Here is a 20,505-nt window from a genome sequence, read left to right on the forward strand (position 1 = left end):
TAGGTGAGAACAAATTGATTTCCTAAGGGAAGATGATCTAGAAGTTAGTACCACTCAAGGAATGCAAGAACTGTCAAGTCAACTATGACATCCTGTCTTTCTTTGTTTTTTTTTTAATGTTGTGTTCCCTGTTTTGTGCTGGTTTGTTTTATGAAACAGAAAAGAATCCACAAATGCAATTGCTAGTATAAAAATGCGTTTTAAGTAGAGAGGAAATACAAATTGGCTATCCTATAATCTTAACTGTAATAATTAATTCAAAAGCTCTAATTCTGTAAACGTTACCAATTCTTCTGATGTGTTCGCACTAGCTACATTTTTAAGTAATGTCAAAAAAACCCCACTGGTGAAGTGAGAAGGTGATGACTGATTTTAATTAAGTCTTCCGATTGTTGCATACCCTAAACTGGTATCAGTAATTATGATAAATTCAATTGTGATTCAGGATGTCATAAATCAAAATGAAGAAACAAAAAAATTGTTTTCTTCCCAGAAGACGTGTTGCTTTCTTTATGAGAAAAGAGCTGCTGTTAATTGCATTTGAGGCTTACTGCCCAGTAGATTTTCTGAGTGCATAATAATCCCACATGAAACAGAAGCAAATTTTAGCCAGAGACATGCTAATTAAATTTCCAAACTGATGGGTAATTTCTATGTGTATGTTTAAATGTCAATAAGGAAACTGATGTCCAGTGCTGTTATACTGGTCAAGCTGCAGAAACTCAAAGGTGTCTCGTGGCAGAGCAGTGAAGAAGCAGAGGAGTGCATTGGAAACAATATGCTAGTAAAGATAACTGTAGACTGTAAGACTTAGACCTTTTTCCAGAGAGTTCCTTCTTGAAGATACAACATAGAAAAAGCATCCCATACAGACTCTTTTGAAAAAAAGATCAGAAAAATGCATAGGGGAAGTTTTTTCCTTGTAATACCATCTGGACTAAGGGTGTGGTTGCACGCACATTTTTTTTCTGTCCCAAAAGAGGCTGGTTTTAAGATGCATCTCTTAAGGCAGAGAAGCTGGGATGAGTGGAGTTGTGTTGGGGGAACACCAATGAGCAGCTGGGGTGGGAGGCTTGGAACTTTATAAATGCATGGGGCTGCTGAGAAGAAAGTAGTTGGGTGGGGTTTTCTTAAGTACTTACTTTATTGTAATCAAGTCAACACGTAAAAGTTTAATACCATCTTTTGTCTTCTTTTCAGACTTTGTTCATGACATTAATGTAACAGATATTGTTCCTGGCACAAATGGAAGTAACAAAGGTAAAAAGCACTTAGCATTGTGTCTCCAGGTCTGCAGGAAGATTTAAAGGCAAATCATCATGTTGTCATGCCTAACCACATTCCAGTTATAAAGCGTATATTCTAACTACCTGTTTGGTTTTATTTGTTTGTTTGTTTTTTAAAAAAAACCCTAATTTTCTGTGTGAGATTTGTACTTGCACAAATAACCGCACACTTGGAACACTTAATGCGGGGGGAAGAAGGTAGGCATGGGGATAAGGGTTAGAAAGCAAATTACAAGATTGTGTATACCCACATAGATCCTCCTTAAAACCATGAATATTAGACCCCTTAACAGCAGTTACACAATGAGGAATCGCCTTAAGAAATTTTAATTTTTCACACCCTGAAACTGAGGCGCATCAGTTCTGTTTACTGTTTAAAATCTTGGCTGAGGCATCTTAGCTCATCAGCACCTCTGCAACAACATTCTTATTTAAAAAAATGCTCGAAGAACTACTGTAGTGTTGCTGAGTGCAGAAAAAGAAATGCAGGGTACGTGAGTGTTCACTTGTGTTTTGTGGAGAGTGACGTTTCCACATCGAAGGGAAGAAACTTCAGTCAAGTGGGAAGGTAGGTTTGTTTGGAGTTCTTAATTGGGCAGAGTAATATAGAATGAAGGCAGGAGCTAGGTATTGTTGGCGTCTGATCTTCCTGCCTTTGTATAGTAACTGAACATGTAGCTTTTTGCTATGAAGCAGAAAATTTTCTCTCTCCTGGGTGCTTACAGGAATAGAGAAATGTTTCAGTACCAGGCAGACAGTTGTGTGTCACATGGGCTGCAGATGCATTTCTGGAGAGCAGCTGTTAGGAGTTGGGCAAAGCAGTAGAGAAATAATTCTGAAAACCCATTGATTTTTTGATTTGAGCCAGTGTTGAATATTGTTTCTCCTACGGTCCTTGCCAGCAAAGCACCAATATCTGCTCAGTGCTCTTTCTCTTGTGCTTTGCTGTTCTGTCCCATTCTTATGCAGCAGGGGGGTGTAACTTGGAAACAAAATAGACAACAAAATTCTGAAGCATCCTCTAGCAACTGGAAGATTTAAAGCAGCTGTTTCACAAAATTAAGGGCTACCACATGGTTAGATGACTCAGAAGGGCTTTCAGGGCTACGAGGGAGATCAGCAGGAACAAAAGCATTTTTCAGGGTCTGTGAAACGGTCCTCTTCTAAGCAGTAGAGAGAAGGCAAATGAGAAAACTTAAAGTAAAGTAATATAATGGTCTCTAAAGAAATTTAATAGAACACTTTTTATGCAGTTGCCTTTGTAACAGACAGGTATGCAGCCATTGTGGAGGGAGGCAATCAAATATTGTAGGATGCCAAATTTTAAAATAAGGCATTATGAGAACAGTAAGACAGATTCATATTTTAACACATTACTATGTAGACAAGTGTTAGAAGGGAACACTGATGGTAACAGAAATCAAATAAACACTTTTTTTTTATCTTTTTATTTGGTTTGGTTTGTTCCAGTCCCTTGTTCAGGTGCTGCCATCAATCAACCACCATGTAACAAAAGTGTGATATTCCCTTTTGGCGGCATTTTGGGTGCATCTTAAATTGGTTTGGTTGTGTTTTCTGTCAGTGGTATACTCGGACCTGGCACAGCACCAAGATGACAGGATGTTTTGGTTCAGTGCATGAGTTTTAGATCTGCCAATTATTACAGTAACTTTCTTGTCATCCTTAGTGTGCTGTGTGCTGCTCTGGGAACACAAAATACAGGCTCTTCTGTACACATATGCACTTCCATCTTGGTTCACATGATCTTACTGGAGCATGCAGAGGCAGATTACAATGCTAAATACACAGCCAAGTGCAAAGGTGTGTTGCTGTGACTTTATTCCAGCAGGTGCACGTAGGTATTGAACACACCTGGTTGTACGTACATGACCTTGAAGGCTGATCCTGTGCCGTAGCTCAAGCTTAAGACAAATTAACGTCTTGGTTCATTTAGCTGAGTGCAACAATAGCACTTGCCAACCTAGAGTGCTGGGTGCCTAGCAGTGAAACCTTAATGCTGAACTCCTGATGAAAAAACAAAACAAAACCAAAACCCAAATAGTCAGTTAGGAACTGACTTGTCAAACACTGATTTCAAGTCCACTTGTTCCCTATAGGTAGAATACTCTCCAGAAATTATGGAATCTTTGCTGTGAAGATTTTGTGCAAGTAAACCTCTTTTCATTTGGGGCTATTTTTCTTGTCTTTTTTTCCAGTCATTTGTCCAAGTGCTGCTAGTGGTCACCCACCACAGAACCGGAGCGTGATGTTCTCTTCTGGAAACGATACAGGTTTTGAACTCTTTCAGGAGTGGTGGAACAAATCTCAAACAGTACCATTTTACTTGATTGCCGTTCTTCTACCCCTGCTAAATCTGAAGTCTCCCTCCTTCTTTGCAAAGTTTAATGTCCTAGGTAGGTAACGAATACCACTGAAGCATTGGTTCTCTGTGGCTAAAATCTGTAGAAAGCAGTGAAAGCTGTTCCAATGAGTAGGATCATAGAACAGAATCAGAATCATTTAGGTTGGAAAAAATCTTGGAAGTTCCTCAAGTGCAACAGTTAACCTAACACTGGCAAGGTCACCACTAAGCCATGTCCCCAAGCACCACATCTGCATGCCTTTTAAATATTTCTAGGGATGGTGATTCCACCACTTCCCTGGGCAGCCAGTTCCAATGGACATCCCTTTTTGTAAAGAATTTTTTTGTAATACCCAATCTAAACCTCTGATGGGGCAACTTGAGGCCATTTGCTCTTGTCCTGTCACTGATTACCTGGTAGAAGAGACTGACACCCAGGTCACTTAAGCCTACTTTCAGGTAGTTATAGAGAGCAATAAGGTCTCCCCTCAGCCTCCTTATGTCCCCACTAAGCAGCCATAGTACCCTCAGCTGCTCCTCATAAGGGTTTTGTTCCACACCCTTCTTCACCACCTCCATTGCACTTCTCTGGATGCACTCCAGCAGCAACATGTCTTTGTTGTAGTGAGGGTCCCAAAACTGAACAAAGGATTCAGATATCACTCACTAGGTTTGAGTACTGGGGGACAACCACTTCATTTGTCCTGCTGGCCACATAATTTCTGACACGAGACAGGATACTGTTGGGTGCCTTGGCCACCTGGGTACGTTGATGGCTTGTATTCACCCAGCTGCTGACCAACAACCTTGGGTCCTTTTCTGCCAGTAGCTTTTCAGCCATTCTTCCTAATCTGCTGGCAGCCAGTGTTGTGCTTCAGAATGGTTTGTTTGTTAATCACCCATGGGCTTTCTCCCCTGTTTTACTTGAGTCTTAGAGTTGCTGTGGAGTTTTTTCCCTTTGTTCCCTTGATAATCTGGTAAAACAACTTCCACTATATTTAAAACAGATTTTCCCAAACAGTGCTACACTTATGTGCATACTACCTTGACACAGCCAGGCATACCCTACTTTTATCTAGTAAACATTTCAATACAGGCAGCTACTTCCGAAGATTCATTGCTTTTGACCTTCAATCAGTTGGTTAATTAATCACAATGTCAGTCAGTCAGTATAACCTGCTGCTGTGCTTTGCCCTGGCTCCCAGTACCCTGGCCTAATCTGTGCTACAAGAAGAAAAATTGTGTTTTCTTGCTTTCATGCGTTGAGAAAACCAAGGCAGGTAGAATTGTTAAGGTGGATAAAGCACATGTAACCAAGCCCACCTACCATCCAGTTCATGGAGTGAGAGAGGTCTAAGGGCATGGCATTGAAGCTCATGGTGAAGAGAAAGGGGTAAGGATATGGGGATGGAAAGGAGAAAGAAGACAGGGAATTAAGAGTCTAGTTTGCCCTCTGTTCCAATGTGACGTTTAGTTAGAGTCTGGATCTGCTGTTGGTGGAACCAGTAAATGAAAATAAAACACAGGAACTTGGGTAAGTCATAGTGTTTCTGTGTAAAAAGTAGGGGGTTTATGTGGACTAGATATAGTATTAGGGATAAGGAAATACTTTATCAAGTGAGATCTAGCCATAACTGTGTCTAGTTTTAAGATAAGCACATTATCATGGGCAACTATTTTTAATTTGATAACCTGAATATTAAAATATGAATTTTTTCATAATTTTGCTAGGTAATTGTGCGATTCAGAAGCTGTTCAAAGTTACCTTAATTTTTGTGAACCTTGAAGTTTATAGGACAAGAAAAGGAAGGCAACTTTTGAGATGCTGAAATTAATCCTAATATAGCACTTTTACTTATCTTTACACTTACAGAAACCCTAATCACTAGAAAACTATAAAATGTTTTATCTTTAAAAGTGATCTTCAAGTAGAGGACCACAATTAGTTGACTATGCTCTGTGTAATCAAATTGTAATTTCTTCAATTTATTTTTTTAACCTTGATGATATTGCCGGAATGAATTGATGTTTGAATCTGAATTCTAAACTGTAAAAATGGTGCTGCTCTGTCTTCATTATAGCCTGTTGTCTGGTGACTGAGTATTATTGCCTGGGAATTTGCATCACAATAGCCTTAATTACTATTACAGTTTCCTTCAATTTTTTAGGTCGTTATTTTTCTGCTCTTACCTAATTCAGATAGCAGGAGCCAAGATCATATGCTTTCCATCCCAAGTGCAAACACAGCAAGGCATTTATACTCACGTGTGGTCTGCTAGCTGTGCAGTGTACTGCTGGATGCCTTTGAACCGCGGAGGTGGAATGCAAATCTAGTGTTACGAACAAAGTTATCCAAGGTTAAGATGAAGACAAGTTTTACATGAGTAGCAGTCAAATGTCAGTATCGGCTTCTAGCTCTCACTGTAAAGTTCACGTCTGCACTGAAAATTCTCATTGGGCCATTTGATTAAAAAAAATCAGTAAGTGAACAGGCGTTGTAGTAGCTGCAGTACTGTGTCCAGTTTTGTTTCATGTTAGATTCAAGTCCTGACAGCTGAAGCTGGAACTGATCTGTTGCTGCCTAGAGATCTCCTTAACTGCCCAGCAGCAGGGATCGCAGGGTACTTCTTCCACTGTCAGTAGTGCAGCATCTGGAGAACATTAAACATGCTGAAAGCTTGCATTGGGTAAAAGTGCATTAATCTTTGTCTCTGACCCTATGAAAGAAATGAAGAAAAAGAAAATCTAGGCCTAATCTGTACTTTTAAGAATGAATACCAGCCCTAATTCTTTGGGCTACTAGTAGCTAGTAGAATGGGAAAGAATAAAACACAGCAGAAATACTTCATACTGCCTTATGGTGTTTGTTTGGCTCTTGTCTTTTCTAGGTACAGTTTCAGTTGTCTACTTAGTTTTTCTGGTTACTGTGAAGGCTGCTCGGCTGGGGATCCATTTAGAATACAACTGGTTTACAGAGACTGAATTTTTTGTACCAGGTAAGATCATTAAAATGCAGTAATGAGGCATGTATATGATGGGTTTAAGATTGTTTTTAGAAGCAATGAGTGAATGACATTCTCATTTACCTTTTTATATCTCTGTGACGTAAATGAAGTGAGGAAATGCTGTCTGATGTTGCATGTAGAGGCTCAGGAAGGATCCCTTGTGAGAAAGTGACAAAGAATCCTTTTTTCAGTGATGGTCTTTAATTAACAGACAATAGGAACACTGTGGAGAAGAGGAGGAGTCCCGCCAGAGGTGTCTCTAGCATAGATGACGTGACAGAGAACTTGCTGTAGTGCTGTTTTGCCTATATTATAATTAAGTTTTGGTTGCACCATTTTCAGATCATGTCTATATCAGTTATAAATTACAAACTGTATACAGACTGACTGGTAAAGGTCCTTTAATTCTCCACACACTGTCGTCTTTAAGTGAAGTAGCTCATTTACCATAATTTACGAGTTCTGTCAGTAGCACATGATGCTAGTTAAGCATTGAAGATAATGTGAATCCAGCTCTAGGGAAAGCATATTCTCTCACACTAGATGAGCCCTTAGTTAACTGCCTGGGGTGTGTTTACCTTGCTGACTTCATAGCAGTTTAGAGGAATCGTGTTTAAATATGTTTGTATGGAGCTCCCTGTGGTTTGATCTGTAAAGGTTTATGAGCCTCTGCGTGTTTTGCTATATTGTTGGATGCTTTCCCTACTCTGAGCTAGCTCAGTGATCTTATTGGTGTTAGTACTCTAAAGAGTACATATGTTCTTATATACCAACAAAGATGGTGCTTAATGTTGGATATTGGTGATCTCCTAGACCAGTTGTGGCGCTTCCAGAGACACAATCTCATGAACATAATCCTTTGAGTATTAAAGGAAGCAAAGCGATGCTATTCCCATGGAGACACAAAAAAATATAAATTTTTCATAGATGCTGTAGGGTGTGTGATAAGACAGGAAGTTGCTCTGACTTTATGCCCTGGTTTATAAGCAGAACCTTTTAAACCTCTACAGATGTCATTTTTCCTCTCACAGCATAAGTGATTTCTTGACAATTTGCCCACAGAGCAAATAATTTCTCCCTCCCATCTCCCTTTCTGGGGTCCTCACTGCGATCAGTTCCTGCCTCAAAAATGCTTTCCAGTTAAACTGTTGAGAAGCAGAAAAGCTTATTATGTGTAAATCCTGGATTAATTAATGATCTTTGATCATTGGGTTCTGTCAAGAAGCTTTACTGGGGAGTGTTACGTAGTAAGCACTGTCTTCATGCGTTTTTAAGTGTTTGCTTTTGTTATGATCAAAAATGACATAAATTGTTGCATTTCAACATGGAGTTTCACGTTTCTGCTGGTAGATTCCAGAGCACTATCCTCTCTGCATTTTGACATTGTTTTTTTTTTTCTCCCTTAGAGTTTAGAATCCTGTTCCCTCAACTCACAGGGATTCTGACACTTGCCTTCTTCATCCACAATTGTGTCATCACACTTCTTCAAAACAACAAGAATCAAGAAAACAATGTAAGTAATTACACAAGACTGTGCTGATTTGTGTCTAGATTGCCAGGCGACACTAATTTCGACACTAATTTTTTCCTGTCTGCTTCTCTTGAAATCAGTCCAGGGACTTTTAATAGCTTCACAAAATGTAACTTACTCTTGTGATCTGATAAGAAACTTTCTTACTCTTGTGATCTGATAAGAAACTTTCTTTCTGATAAGAAAGTACATACTTTTTACTGGCTACCAAGGAATTACAGATGCCGTACAAATGTATTCAAATGAAAGCCTTGAGGAGTGCCCTCGACTTATCTGTGGTCATGCTGATATTAAATGGCCCAATCACACCCAAGAGGCAGATAGCTTGACAATGTTATAAGACTCTAGAAAAACTGACTCATTTTAGAACGGAAAATGCTGGGGAATATTGGCCACAGGACTGATTTTAGCAGAGTCCTGAACAGGTCTCGATAAAAACCTTTTCTCAGAATTCCTTCAGTTGTTTCGTGTCATAGTCCAAGTCAAGGTTGGTAGGGAAACCTGACCCTATTTAGGAAATCCTCAAAGTTGAACACTGAATTGAGAACCTTTGATATGTGCCTTTTGGACTTGCCCTTTGCCCTTGAAAAAATTGTGTACTGCTCATCAAGATGGAACTGTATTCTTCCTTAATATCTTCCCATTACAGAATATAAAATGCAGTAAACAGTATAAAGAGTTAAGAGTCCTAGAGTACACGTTTACTGTAATTATTTTGATTATTTTTTTCCTCCCTACTTTCCAGGATTCCTTTACATTTTTATTAAAATCTTAGCTATAACTACAACGACATACAGCTAATATTTACAAATCTTTGTCTGAAAAACTGGTAGAGAATCACAGAAAACCAGAATGATTAAGGTTGAAAGCGACCTCTGGGTGTTATCTTGTCTAACTCCCTTGCTCAGGCAGGGCCACCTAGAGCAGGTTGCCTACACAATACATCAAATAAAATGTAACTGATTTGATTATTCAGAGGTGAAGTGCAGAAGGTGTGCCAATGCAGTGAGGCGATGTTTTGCTTTAGTAGTCTGCATGGTTACTTTTTGTCCCAGGCCAGCTTGTGAGTGACAGTGTCTGAAAAGGAGCTGTGAATTCCCCTCCGGGAAGGCTTCTTGGGATTATGGGCATTTCTGAAAGGAGGGTGTTAGTGGAGTTCTGGATAAAGAAGATTTTACAGTGTGGAAAAGGGCAAGATTTCTCTTTCTGTTTAGATGTGTCTTTCACATTTTAAAGGCATGGTCACTCCAGCAATCAACTTTGTATGCAGAGGAGGCCTAATACCTCCATACCACCTTCAATACTTTTCCTGTGGCTTTTTCCCCTTCATGTGAGTCAGAGCAAACAATCACCTCCAAAGAGCAGCACCTGGAATCTTCTCCAGCTTGCTTTTCCTGTGTTAAGGAGGAAGAAACTTCTGCCTGCATTTGAATCGGCTATTCTGAGTACCCTCCATGGAGCTTACGTTGAATTTCCAAGTCAACCCTAGCATGGATCCCAGCCCCTCTGCAAGACCATGGAATTGCAGAAGAGCGTTCAAATTGCAAAGAAAGAGCATCTTTAAGAGTGATAGGAAAGGTTTGTAGTGGGAACCCAAATCTCTGCATAATCCTTCCAGGAGTTTTTTTTTTTTGGCTAGAGGTTACCTTCCCTGCTTGTAGCTGTACTGAGCCTTTCACCAAGGACTCAAAATGCTTTGGACATGTTAATGCAGCTCTTGAAGAACTAACTGTTTTGTGATTAGTTCACTAAGCTGCTAGACTAAGTGAGAGGTTTACATATGTATAGGGGTCTCTTTAAAGGTCTGTCTTAAGTCATAATGTTGAGGGTATTTTTTCCTAAGTATTTGTATCAACCAGAACTTTTTTACATCAGTGTTTCATGGGGAGGTGAATGGAGACTGCTGTTTCATAGATTGACCTGTAACAATGTCACTTCCATCAGAGCTCTGTGAAAAGGCACAGAACTTGGCAAGCTTGAAAAGTACTGTTTTAGTTTTGAACAAAACTTGCAGAAATTAGTGGTCATAAAAACAACTCTTTGGGGAGGTGGAAAGAAAGTAAGAGAAACAATAACATTCCTTTTATGGAGTCAAAAATCCAAAACAATACCAGCTTCCATTCTGGTCACAGGCGTGTATCTCTGCCCAAAGCTAAAACACACATGGCGGGGAGGATGCCTCTGGCGGCTATTCCAGTACTGTGGTGTGGGTGTGAGAAGAGCAGTCCACTGGAGTAAGCCAAGCGTCAGCAGCACAGCCTGGAATAGCCCTATGAACAGGGTTCTTAGTCTGCAGCTCAAAGTTGAGCTCACTGTTCCCCTCTCCCACTGCCGCCTCCTTGTATTTATCAGTGTAGGGTAAATACCCTGCAGAATCAACTGGTTTGGAAACTGATTGCATTGAAGACTAGCCCTGTCACAAAAAACGTGATTTGTTGTGTTGGTTTTGGTGTTTTGTTTTTGTTTTGGTTTTTGGTTTTTTTTTCTAATTCACATCTATGATCTGATCTGATTCCCACAGCAATTGTACTGATGCTGCACAAGCCCCCAGAGCATGATCTACAGGCATGAATATGCTAGTGCTGTCTCCTAGCAATTGCTTGTGGACTTGTCTGGGGGAAAGGCTGGGAGTGGGGATATGTTTTGGGGTTTTTTTTTGTCCAGGTGGTAACTGGCATGGAGGTGTGGATGTGGCTTATTGTCTGCAGTATTGAAATGCTTAATTTCCTGGAAACAAGAGTAAAATTCTGTTGATACAGTCCTACCACTGGTTTCTTTCCAGCTAAAATTATGCACAGCATTCTGCATGTTGGTGAAGTACCTTTTTGTCATCCTGTTAAATGTTATCACTTGCTCTTAATGCCTGAAGAGGTGAAATCTGTTTATAATATAGATCAGAGTCCTGTTGAGTTGTTAAAAAGGTAGCATCTCTAGACAAGCTGAAATCAGATGATCACAAGGTACTTCTTTAATATGGTACTAATTACTGAGCACTGATATAGGCTTCTCCATGCACGAGACAATTCCACAAACAAGCTTTCACTGTGGTACTGAGGGAAATAAGGAAAAAATGCACTATTTTCACCATTGCATGCAACAGGGCAAACAAGGCTGAAAGTTGCCTGCTCTTTTCAGTCTCACATAGGAAATACCTGTAGAGCCATAGAGCCTTCACTGTGCTACATCCAGTCCTGTGCCTTAGGTCCATGCTGTGCCTGAGTACTAGTCTCAGTGTGATAAAATACCTTGCGCTTTCAGAGTTTTCTTTGTTAGCTCCACCTGATTTATCAGACCTATCCTTTTGTTAGGAGGCTTCTTTCTGTCTTCGTTCTGTTGCCAGCCTGTCACCCATTTTTCTGTTCTTCCAGAAGCGCTTGTAAAACTTTGTTCTGTGCATCTGACCAGAGAAGCTCCTTGTCAGCAGTAACTGCAGCTAGGGTAGGTTCTCCAGATTCCACCCCAAAATATGCATGTTAGTTCAGGTATACTTGACAAGGGCTTGACAGGTGGCAGACTGTAATCCTTATGGAGTGTGACTTGCATGTTGTTTTTGATATATCCTTTCCACTCTCATCCCCCAAATACTTCCTCCTTTCAATCGTATTTTCTATATTTGAATCTTAAAATATAAATTCTAGGTGTGGAGTACTGCCATATTCTGTATGTTTAGGCTGCTTCCACCACAATGATATCTGTCCTGCATATAAATGTCCTAATATAAGTTTTAAAATAGACAAATGCGATTATGGCTCTGTGATCTAAAATTAATCCTTTTATCCCTCTCCATGCGTCCTTTGTATTTATCTGGAATTATGCAGTCTAAACAGTATTTGTAGTCAAGGCCTTCAGGGAGTGGACCTGGGTCTCTTGAAGAGTAGAGAGCAGTGATCAAAAGCTGTTCCTGTTGCATACACAAAAACACATTTTTGGACAAAGATAACTGAGTTACATGCAGAAGCAAATGTTTTCAAGGAAGCTGACAGATGTTTGAGAAAAAGTAAATACATGTAAAGTAAAAAAATGAAGTAGTTAGTATAATCAAATGTAATAGCACACTAGCTATCTCCACTTAAGTGTACTCAAAAGGAAACTGTTAGAATTTTAGTTTGGATTATTTGCAGTCATAACTGCAAGTACTTGACACAGAAAAGTTATTTTTACAGTTGGTTCTAGAGCTTGTATGTAGTCTGAGTACAGATATCAGCTGCAAGTTACTCTGTTGTCTTTATGCAGAGTATGTCTTTATGTCTTTAGAATACGCTAAAAATGCCAAATTTTAAAGAAAGTGAAAACAGGCCAAATGATGTGCCTTGGGAAGATCTTGGGGTGCATTTTGAGAAAGTGTCTTAAGTCCTATCTTCAAGAGATGAGAGGCCATGTCTCTTTGCAAAACCACCTTGCTCTGATTAGTCTCTGACTCCTGCAGTTAATGGAATTTACTCATAAATAGAATCATCGAATGGTTTGGGCTAGAAGGGACCTTCAAGATCATCCCGTTCCACACCCCTGCCATGGGCAAGGGCACATACCACCAGACCAGGCTTCCCAAGGCCCCATCCCGCCTGGCCTTGAACACCTCCAGGGATGGAGCAGCCACAGCTTCCCTGGGCAACTTGTGCCACTGCCTCACCACCCTCATCATGAAGAATTTCTTCCTAAAGTCCAATCTAAATCTTCCCCCTTCCAATATAAAGCCAATTGTTGTCCTGCTACTACACGCCTTTGAAAAAAAGTCCCTCCACAGCTTTCTTGTAGGCCCCCTTCAGGTACTGGAAGGTCGCTATAAGGTCTCCTTGGAGCCTTCTCTTCTCCAGGCTGAACAACCCCAACTCTCAGCCTGTCCTCACAGCAGAGGTGCTCCAGCTCTCTGTTCATCTTTGGACCCGTTCCAACAGCTCCATATCCTTCTTATGTTGAGGATTCCAGAACTGGACACAGTAGTACAGTTGGGGTCTCACAAGACCAGTCTAGAGGGGAGAATCACCTCCCTTGACCTCCTGGCCACGCTTCTTTTGGTGCAGCCCAGGATACGATTGGCCTTCTGGGCTGTGAGCACACATTGCCAGCTCATGTTGAGCTTCTTATCAATGAGCACCCCCAAGTCCTTTTCCTCAGGGCCACTCTTGATGATATCCATCAGCCTGTATTGAAACTGTGGACTACCCTGACCCAGTTGTAGGTCATTGTGCTTGGCCTTGTTGAACCTCATGAGGTTCACATACTTGTAAGAAATCTAGATTTTTAAATTTAGTATTCCAAAAATATGTTTTTAGGAGGGGCACTGATGCTTTTGAAGAAGTAGTTGTTAAATCCCATGAGAAATTCTGGAAATAATTTAAAGGCACTGCTATTGCTCAGCCTCTGATGGAGGTGGATAGTCCTTGCTGAGTGACCAGTGCAAGGAGAGTGTCAACTGAAGAAGCATCTTCCAGCTGCATGCAACTGATCAGTAGGAAGAAGAGGTTACTGCTGGAAGTGTGCGGCTGCCAGGGGCATGAGGGCCACCTTGGGGTACACATAAACATAGTGCTGTTGTCTGATGTAAAATATCATTGACTGATTGGAAAAAGGCATTAATCTTCTACCCCAAAAGCACTTACAAAGTGAGCAGGAGGTTCCAGTTCCCTCACTAAAAACGGGACTCCTTCAGAACTTTTCTTGAAACTTGTGATTTCATATTTTATACTTTCCTCAGGGACCCCCTTGTGCTTAGAAGACCCTAGAAAGGTATAGGATATGCTGCTTTTGTCAAGGAGATGGTGTGAAGAAACAGCTAGGGAAACATTTCTGTGCACAGATGTGAGCAAGCTTTGCACGTGCATGATGAACTGGCTGGGGGCCATGATCATGGTCCTGGTCTGGAAGCCTAATAATAGTGCTATTGATCCTAATAATTTGGTGCTGTGCCTGTGCCACTAAGACTTGCTTCTCAGTCGCAGGAAAATAGGGTCATGTAATAAAGCAATACTGAGTAATCCTTTAAGAAGCTGATTATGATTAGCAGTTGAACAAATAGTTTGCTATAAGGTAATGAGAGTTTTGTGGTGTAGTATAAGCTTATACAGAATATTGTTAATAACTAGAAACAAATGGTCTCCCACTTCAATTAGAAAAGAAATGTTGTAGAAGAATAACCCATAAGTACATTGCTGTGAGGTCATTCTGATGTTTATGTGAGCTCTGCCATTTCATAAGGGGCCCGAGTAGATTTGCTGCTTCTTTGCCAATACTAAATGTTGTTAAAAAACTTTTAATTATTTTTTGTAGTTGTGAATCTTTTTGTGTATTAGTTGCTTCATAATGATAGTCAAAATTATCCGAAGTGAACATTGAAGTTAAGGTTTAAATCTATATTTAGGTGTATGTAATCTATTTAAATATGGATTTACTACTCATAGCATCAGCACTCTCTCCTAAACATCTCTGAGTATTTAGTGCACTTACCTGGGCTACTTATATAAATTCAGCTTCAAATTGGATAAGCAATGTTAAATGAAAGAGTCGTTATAAAATACAACACTAAAGCTAATATCTCTGTTCTTGTTTCTGACTTTCTGTTTAATTTGTGGTTTTGTATTTTTTATTTAACAGTGTATTAGCTTCCATTATCACACTATTATTACAGAAGACTGATGTATTAGTTTCTTGTTTGGAGCCAGTGTGTGTTCTCTTAGGTTTCAGAGCAGCTACTTTAAAAATGTCCTTTACATTATATCCACACTTAGGTAGGCTGATGTCTTCAATTGTAAGGTTTTGGTCCTGACAGGAGATTTAACAGATGGCATTGATGGGCTGTCTCTGTATCCCAAGGCTCTTAGTAGAACATGTGAATGTGAGAAATTCAAGAGGGTTTCTTGTTTTTTTTGTTTTAATAACTAGTGTGTGTTTGTGTGTCCAGCAATAACATACTACATTTATTGGCATATCTGTTTCATGGTGCCTTTTCTTTATGTAGATATATACATAATGCTTGTCTGACTCCACTTTGGGGTGTCTTCTTGCAGCTTTCAGATCTGATCCAGAGCCAGATTTGAGGTCTTCATTCAAGTAATAGAAAATAAAACTGAAAAAATTGAAGTATTAGTAATAAATATAAACCGGTAATAAATGTGAAAGTAATGGTAATAAATGAGCAATAGTAGTAAATATAAAACAGTAATAAATGTAAAAGTAACAGTAATAAATGAGCAATAGTAATAAATATAAGACAGTAATAAATGTAAAAGTAACAGTAATAAATGAGCTGTAGAAATAATCTCATGAAGTTTTTATTTTTTCTGTTTTGGTGTGTCAGTCCTGGCCAAAATAAGATTTATTTTTCCTTAGGTGAGAGACCTCTCTATTGCATACTTCCTGGTGGGATTAACATATCTCTATGTTGGAGTGATAATTTTTGCATCTTTTCCTTCTCCACCACTGTCCAAAGAATGTGTTGAACAGGTGAGATATTTTACTGCAGCATATATTCATCTGTGATCTTTTAAAAAATACGTGTTATAAAAAGATCTGCTGCTGCTTCTTGCTTCATGACTCACCCTGGCACACACGTCTGTCCTTCATTCTGGTCAGTTGGCTAATGACTCGTGGGCACTACCACAGGCAGATGAGTAATGCTTGTGTTATCTCATTTATATTCATGTCTGTCTGCCAGTGTTTTTGTAAAAAGACAAGCATTTAATAAAAACTCCGGTATTGGTGAAGAAGGAGCAAAATGAACAAATGAACAGTTGAGGCTTTAATTTCTTCAGGTGCTTTAATCCTGAAAAGTGTTATTTTTATGGACTGGTTTCAAATACTGCACAAAAAGAAATATAATGTGAATGCAAGCTCATTTAGATAGGAGTCCTGGCTATGGATAGCTTTGGAATCTCAACACTATGGAGAGCCTTGCCAGCAGAGTTCTTCAGATAGTAGAACCACATGAAACACCCTTTGAAAGCTAGTAAACTTATCTGCTTATAGGCGAGGTTGATTCCCACAGCCTGAATTACTTCAAAGAGAGGAGTTATCAATTGATGATCCATTTTTTTGCCAGGTATTCCATGTCTCTTGCATAATATTTAGCAGTAGGGCAACATTTAAGGTTAGTTAGAACTGGTACCACTGTTTAATCATGAAATTATTTTTTGAACCGTTTGAAATAATGTCACAGAGTGAAATTCACAGTTAAATAATAGATGACAAGTTATATTCTTCCCATTTATTTTCGATAGTTATTGTATGTACTTAGAAAGCCTTGCATATGTTTGCATGAAACATAAGTCTTACACAACTTTATCAGATGTTCCCATTGGTAGTATATGATCTCTTCCTCATTTGCATATGGTCAACTTTTACTGATTAACTATCTCTTTTTAATTTCTAGATATGATGTGACAGTTAATAGGAGCATACAATTCCATCTGTTAAAAATTAGGTGGCCCTTCCACAGCCTTTATTATTTGAAGATCTTCAGAAGATTAGAAAATAATTCCATCTTTAATGCTAACATGAAAGTTGACATCAGCCCTGTAATATAAAATAATGACTTGGTATTTGGTGGCAAGGCAATTGTAAAAGAGGGAGAGGGTATTTCATGTTATGGAGTTCATTTAGCAATTGTAGTTACTTGGCTTTTCCTTTCTTTCTTCTACACAGCTCTTAAAAATCAGCAGATACATGTAATCAAGCCACCATTTATAAGTGTAACATTATTCCTATGTTTAGAATTTTCTAGATAACTTTCCCAGCGATGACATCATGTCATTTGTTGCAAGAATATTCCTGCTGTTCCAGATGATGACTGTATACCCGCTGCTGGGCTATCTCGCACGAGTTCAGCTGTTAAGGCAGTTTTTTGGAAATGCTTACCCAAGGTAGGAAGTCTACTGCTTGACAAGAGCTTGGCACACTTTGCTTAACTGTTGTCAGAAATCTGACTGGGGCTTCAGGTATTTACTTTGCTGCATTAGATATGTTTTAAAAGTTAATTTCACAGTGTTTGTAGGGTCGGGGGTGGAACAGGCGTGCAAAATAAACTCTTGTCTTCAGATCAGGAATGCTGCAGCTTGGCAGAGCAGAATGAGGGAGCTCTTTTGTTTTACCTCTTCATTTTGTCAATAAATCGGGGAGTTTTGTGAACACAGTTCCTTTATGTTATGCATTTATACAGCAAAAGAAAAGTTCTACTGGAAAGAAAAATATTCAGTCCAGAAGTGTTTAATGAAGTAATCCTTAAGCTGTAAAGGACGTACACTCTGCATATTAACCTTCCAGTGTGCTCTGTGTGTTTTGTGAATAAATAGTAATCATCCTTCTGTTTTTAAACAGAGCCAGTAGCTAAATGAGTTGTTAGCTGTGTTATCTAGAGTGCTGCTATGTAAAAAAATAGCTTTTCACATGCTAATTTTGGAGATGAGCCACACCCCTGCATTTATATACTAAACTCCTAGGGAGAGTTGATCCAGACGTCAATTTTAGTTGGGTTATTTTATATAAAACCTAGGACACTTATATTTGGAGTACTGTGTGAATTTGTCACAGCTGCAAATCTGGCATTTTTCTTAAAGTTTCTTATTTTATATTGTGAATTACTGTTGATGGAGGAAAGTTAAAAAATATCCCAGGAAGAAATGTGTTTCCTCTGTGGCATCAGCAGTAGCATACAGGTCTGGGAAGATGTTGTTCCAGGTTTCAGGTTTCTTCTGGGTACTAAATTAGGTATGAGAAGGTCTAGAAATTGGATGCCTAAAATTAGACAGTGAAATAAGTGCCTACTTTTTTTGATACTGAATTGTATGCAGCTCAACGCTGGGGAGATTTTTAGGAACTGCTACAAGTTACTGTTGGAAACAAGGCTGTTGATTTAAGTGCTAAACATGGCTTTCACAGCCATGAAGGAAATAGCCATGTCCTTCGTATTACATGGAAGTGCCTCTTTCTATCTCCTCCCTCTAGTTACTCCTTAACCAGAATGGTTTTCATTTCCCTCATGCCCTGTCCTAGAGCCTACAGCTTCATACTAGTCTCTTCTCAGGTTAATTCCAGCTTGCTGTTTTAAGTCTTCGTGGTATGATGAATGTGATGATGCAAATACTTGCGTGGTTCTTGTCTCCAGGATGTCCTGTGGGTAGCTTCACTCACTCTTTTTTCTTTTTTTCCCCTCTTAAGACTCCCTTTAGGGAAGTATTTGAAGTTTCTCAGAAGTCAAAAATGGTTTCTAGGAAGCCACTTAAATCACTCCAACCAATAGTGATAAGGTAGTACGTTCTGGCTGGCTAGCTGTGTCTCCCTCTCTAGTATCCCAGGTATCTCAAATACAGTACAAAAGTCACTTCACTAACCTTCAGGTTCTGGCTTCTGTGCATTTACAGCCAGCAAGATGAGTCTTTGGGTTTTCTATGCAATGGGGACTAACTGAAGACTTGTAGCTAGCACAGAATCTTTCTCTGGGACGAAAGTAAAAGATTTACCATCTGGTTGTGAAATATGTCTTTTCATAATGGGTTCTTACCAGTAGCTAAAGCTGACAAAGGTTTTTCAGTAGCATTGTGTCTCTATCAACTTTTTTAGGAAGAATTTCGATATTCCAGTTTTTTCCCTAAGTAGCTTTTGTGGGCAAATATTTTGCTAATATAAAGGTGTAGTTTTTACTGACATAAACTGATGTCTTGTTGGGGAGCCTGTTGATCCACCCTTAAAAAGCTACTTGGAAATACTAAGTTCCATAGCTGTTGTGTAGCAAAATGAGCACTCTGCTAGTAGTTGTCTATACTTAGCTTCTTCTAAATAAATCTTGAATGTCCTGGAATAATGGTTCACAGGTGATAGGAAGACTGAACTGCCAAGGCTCAAGCTCTAGTCCCTGTCTGTGTGTGTAAGATGTGTATGTGGAGGGGAATATTCCCAATCACTTGTGTAAACGACAGTCCAAAAGCTTGGAAAAGGGGGGAAAAAAGAACAGAGCAGAATCTGGGGTTCTGTGCTGTGAAGAAAGGCTGAGAGAGTTGGGATTGTTCAGCCTGGAGGAGGCTCTGGAGAGACATTATTGTGCCTTTCAGTAATTGAAAGGGGGTTATTAGAAATATTGGGTCAGACTTTTTAGCAGGAGATGTTGTGATAGGACAAGGGACAGTGGTTTTAAACTGAAAGAGGGTAGGTTCAGGCTGGATACAAGAAAGAGATTTTTTTTTGCAGAGGATGGTGAAACACTGGAACAGGCTGCCCAGAGAGATGGCAGAAACCCCCATCCCTGGAAAAATTCAAATTCACATTGGACAGAGCTCTGAGCAACCTGATCTCATTGAAGGTGTCTCTGCTCATTGCCGGAGGGGTTGGAACTAAATGGCCTTTAAAGGTCCCTGGCAATCCAAACTATTCTATGATTCTAAGAATATGAAAAAAAATACCCCAAACCCTATCGTTAAAAAATCTTATATTGTCATGACTTAATTTGTACATTTACATAATTGTTCTAACTTTTCTGGATTTTACTTTCGGTTATGGAAGCAGGGGTTAGTAGTGTACACAGATGGTGTATCCACTCATCTCTTCACATAGCACATTGAGCAGTGTGCTGTATTCATATTGATTGTGTGTTTGAAGATCTATGTTGGCAACCTAGCCTCATTTAACCCCGTGATTCAATGTGCTAGATCACATATATTTCTGTAGGTGCATCCTTCCTATATTGAGTTTCTTTGCAGCTGAGAGAATGTTATAAATTTAATTTCTGGCTATAATTGTGCAATTATTTCTTTTTTTAAAACAAAACAAAACATGTCCTTCTTTGGTCGAAGTCCCCATTAAAAAACTTTCCTGTCTGGATTTTTAAGCCCTGGGTTGCTCTGTATGAATGTGTTGCAGATTTGCATGAACTGGAAGCTCTGTTATATTAAAAGAGAGAGTTTGGGTTGTTCAGCCTGAAGAAGGGAAGGCTCTGAGGGGACCTTACAGCAGCCTTCCAGTACTTAAAGGAGGCCTACAGGAAAGGTGGAGAGGGACTTTTTACAAGGGCAACTAGCGATAGGAGGAGAGGGAACAGTTTTAAGCTGAAAGAGGGGAGGTTTAGATTAGATATTAGGAAGAAATCTTTTACTGTGAGAGTTGTGAGACACTGGAACATGTTGCCCAGAGAAGTCATGGCTGCCTCATCCATGGGGGGGGGTGTTCAAGACCAGGTTGGATAAGGCTTTCAGCAACCTACCTGATCCAGTGGAAAGTGTCCCTGCCCATGGCAAGTGGGTTGGAACTGGATTCTTTCTAACCCAGACTGTTCTATGATTCTAAAAGCCAGGCTTCTTCATATGAGCATTTGTGCTCATATTGTGCTCATTTGTGCAA

The 20,505-nt window shown here is 39.6% G+C and overlaps 1 protein-coding gene across 2 annotated transcripts in view; it reads left to right on the forward strand.

Annotated features, from left to right (window-relative positions):
* The window catches only part of SLC38A9 (solute carrier family 38 member 9), a 41,472-nt gene that overhangs the window by 11,355 nt on the left and 9,612 nt on the right, over positions 1-20,505 (forward strand). For both annotated transcript variants that reach the window (XM_069879787.1, XM_069879788.1), the window contains 6 exons: positions 1,201-1,260; positions 3,503-3,700; positions 6,537-6,644; positions 8,060-8,166; positions 15,511-15,624; positions 16,891-17,039. In XM_069879787.1, coding sequence (XP_069735888.1) covers positions 1,201-1,260; positions 3,503-3,700; positions 6,537-6,644; positions 8,060-8,166; positions 15,511-15,624; positions 16,891-17,039 — 736 coding nt within the window. The remainder of the gene's footprint in view (positions 1-1,200; positions 1,261-3,502; positions 3,701-6,536; positions 6,645-8,059; positions 8,167-15,510; positions 15,625-16,890; positions 17,040-20,505) is intronic.

This window comes from Phaenicophaeus curvirostris, chromosome Z (assembly GCF_032191515.1).
Source record: "Phaenicophaeus curvirostris isolate KB17595 chromosome Z, BPBGC_Pcur_1.0, whole genome shotgun sequence".
NCBI classification, from domain to species: domain Eukaryota; kingdom Metazoa; phylum Chordata; class Aves; order Cuculiformes; family Cuculidae; genus Phaenicophaeus; species Phaenicophaeus curvirostris.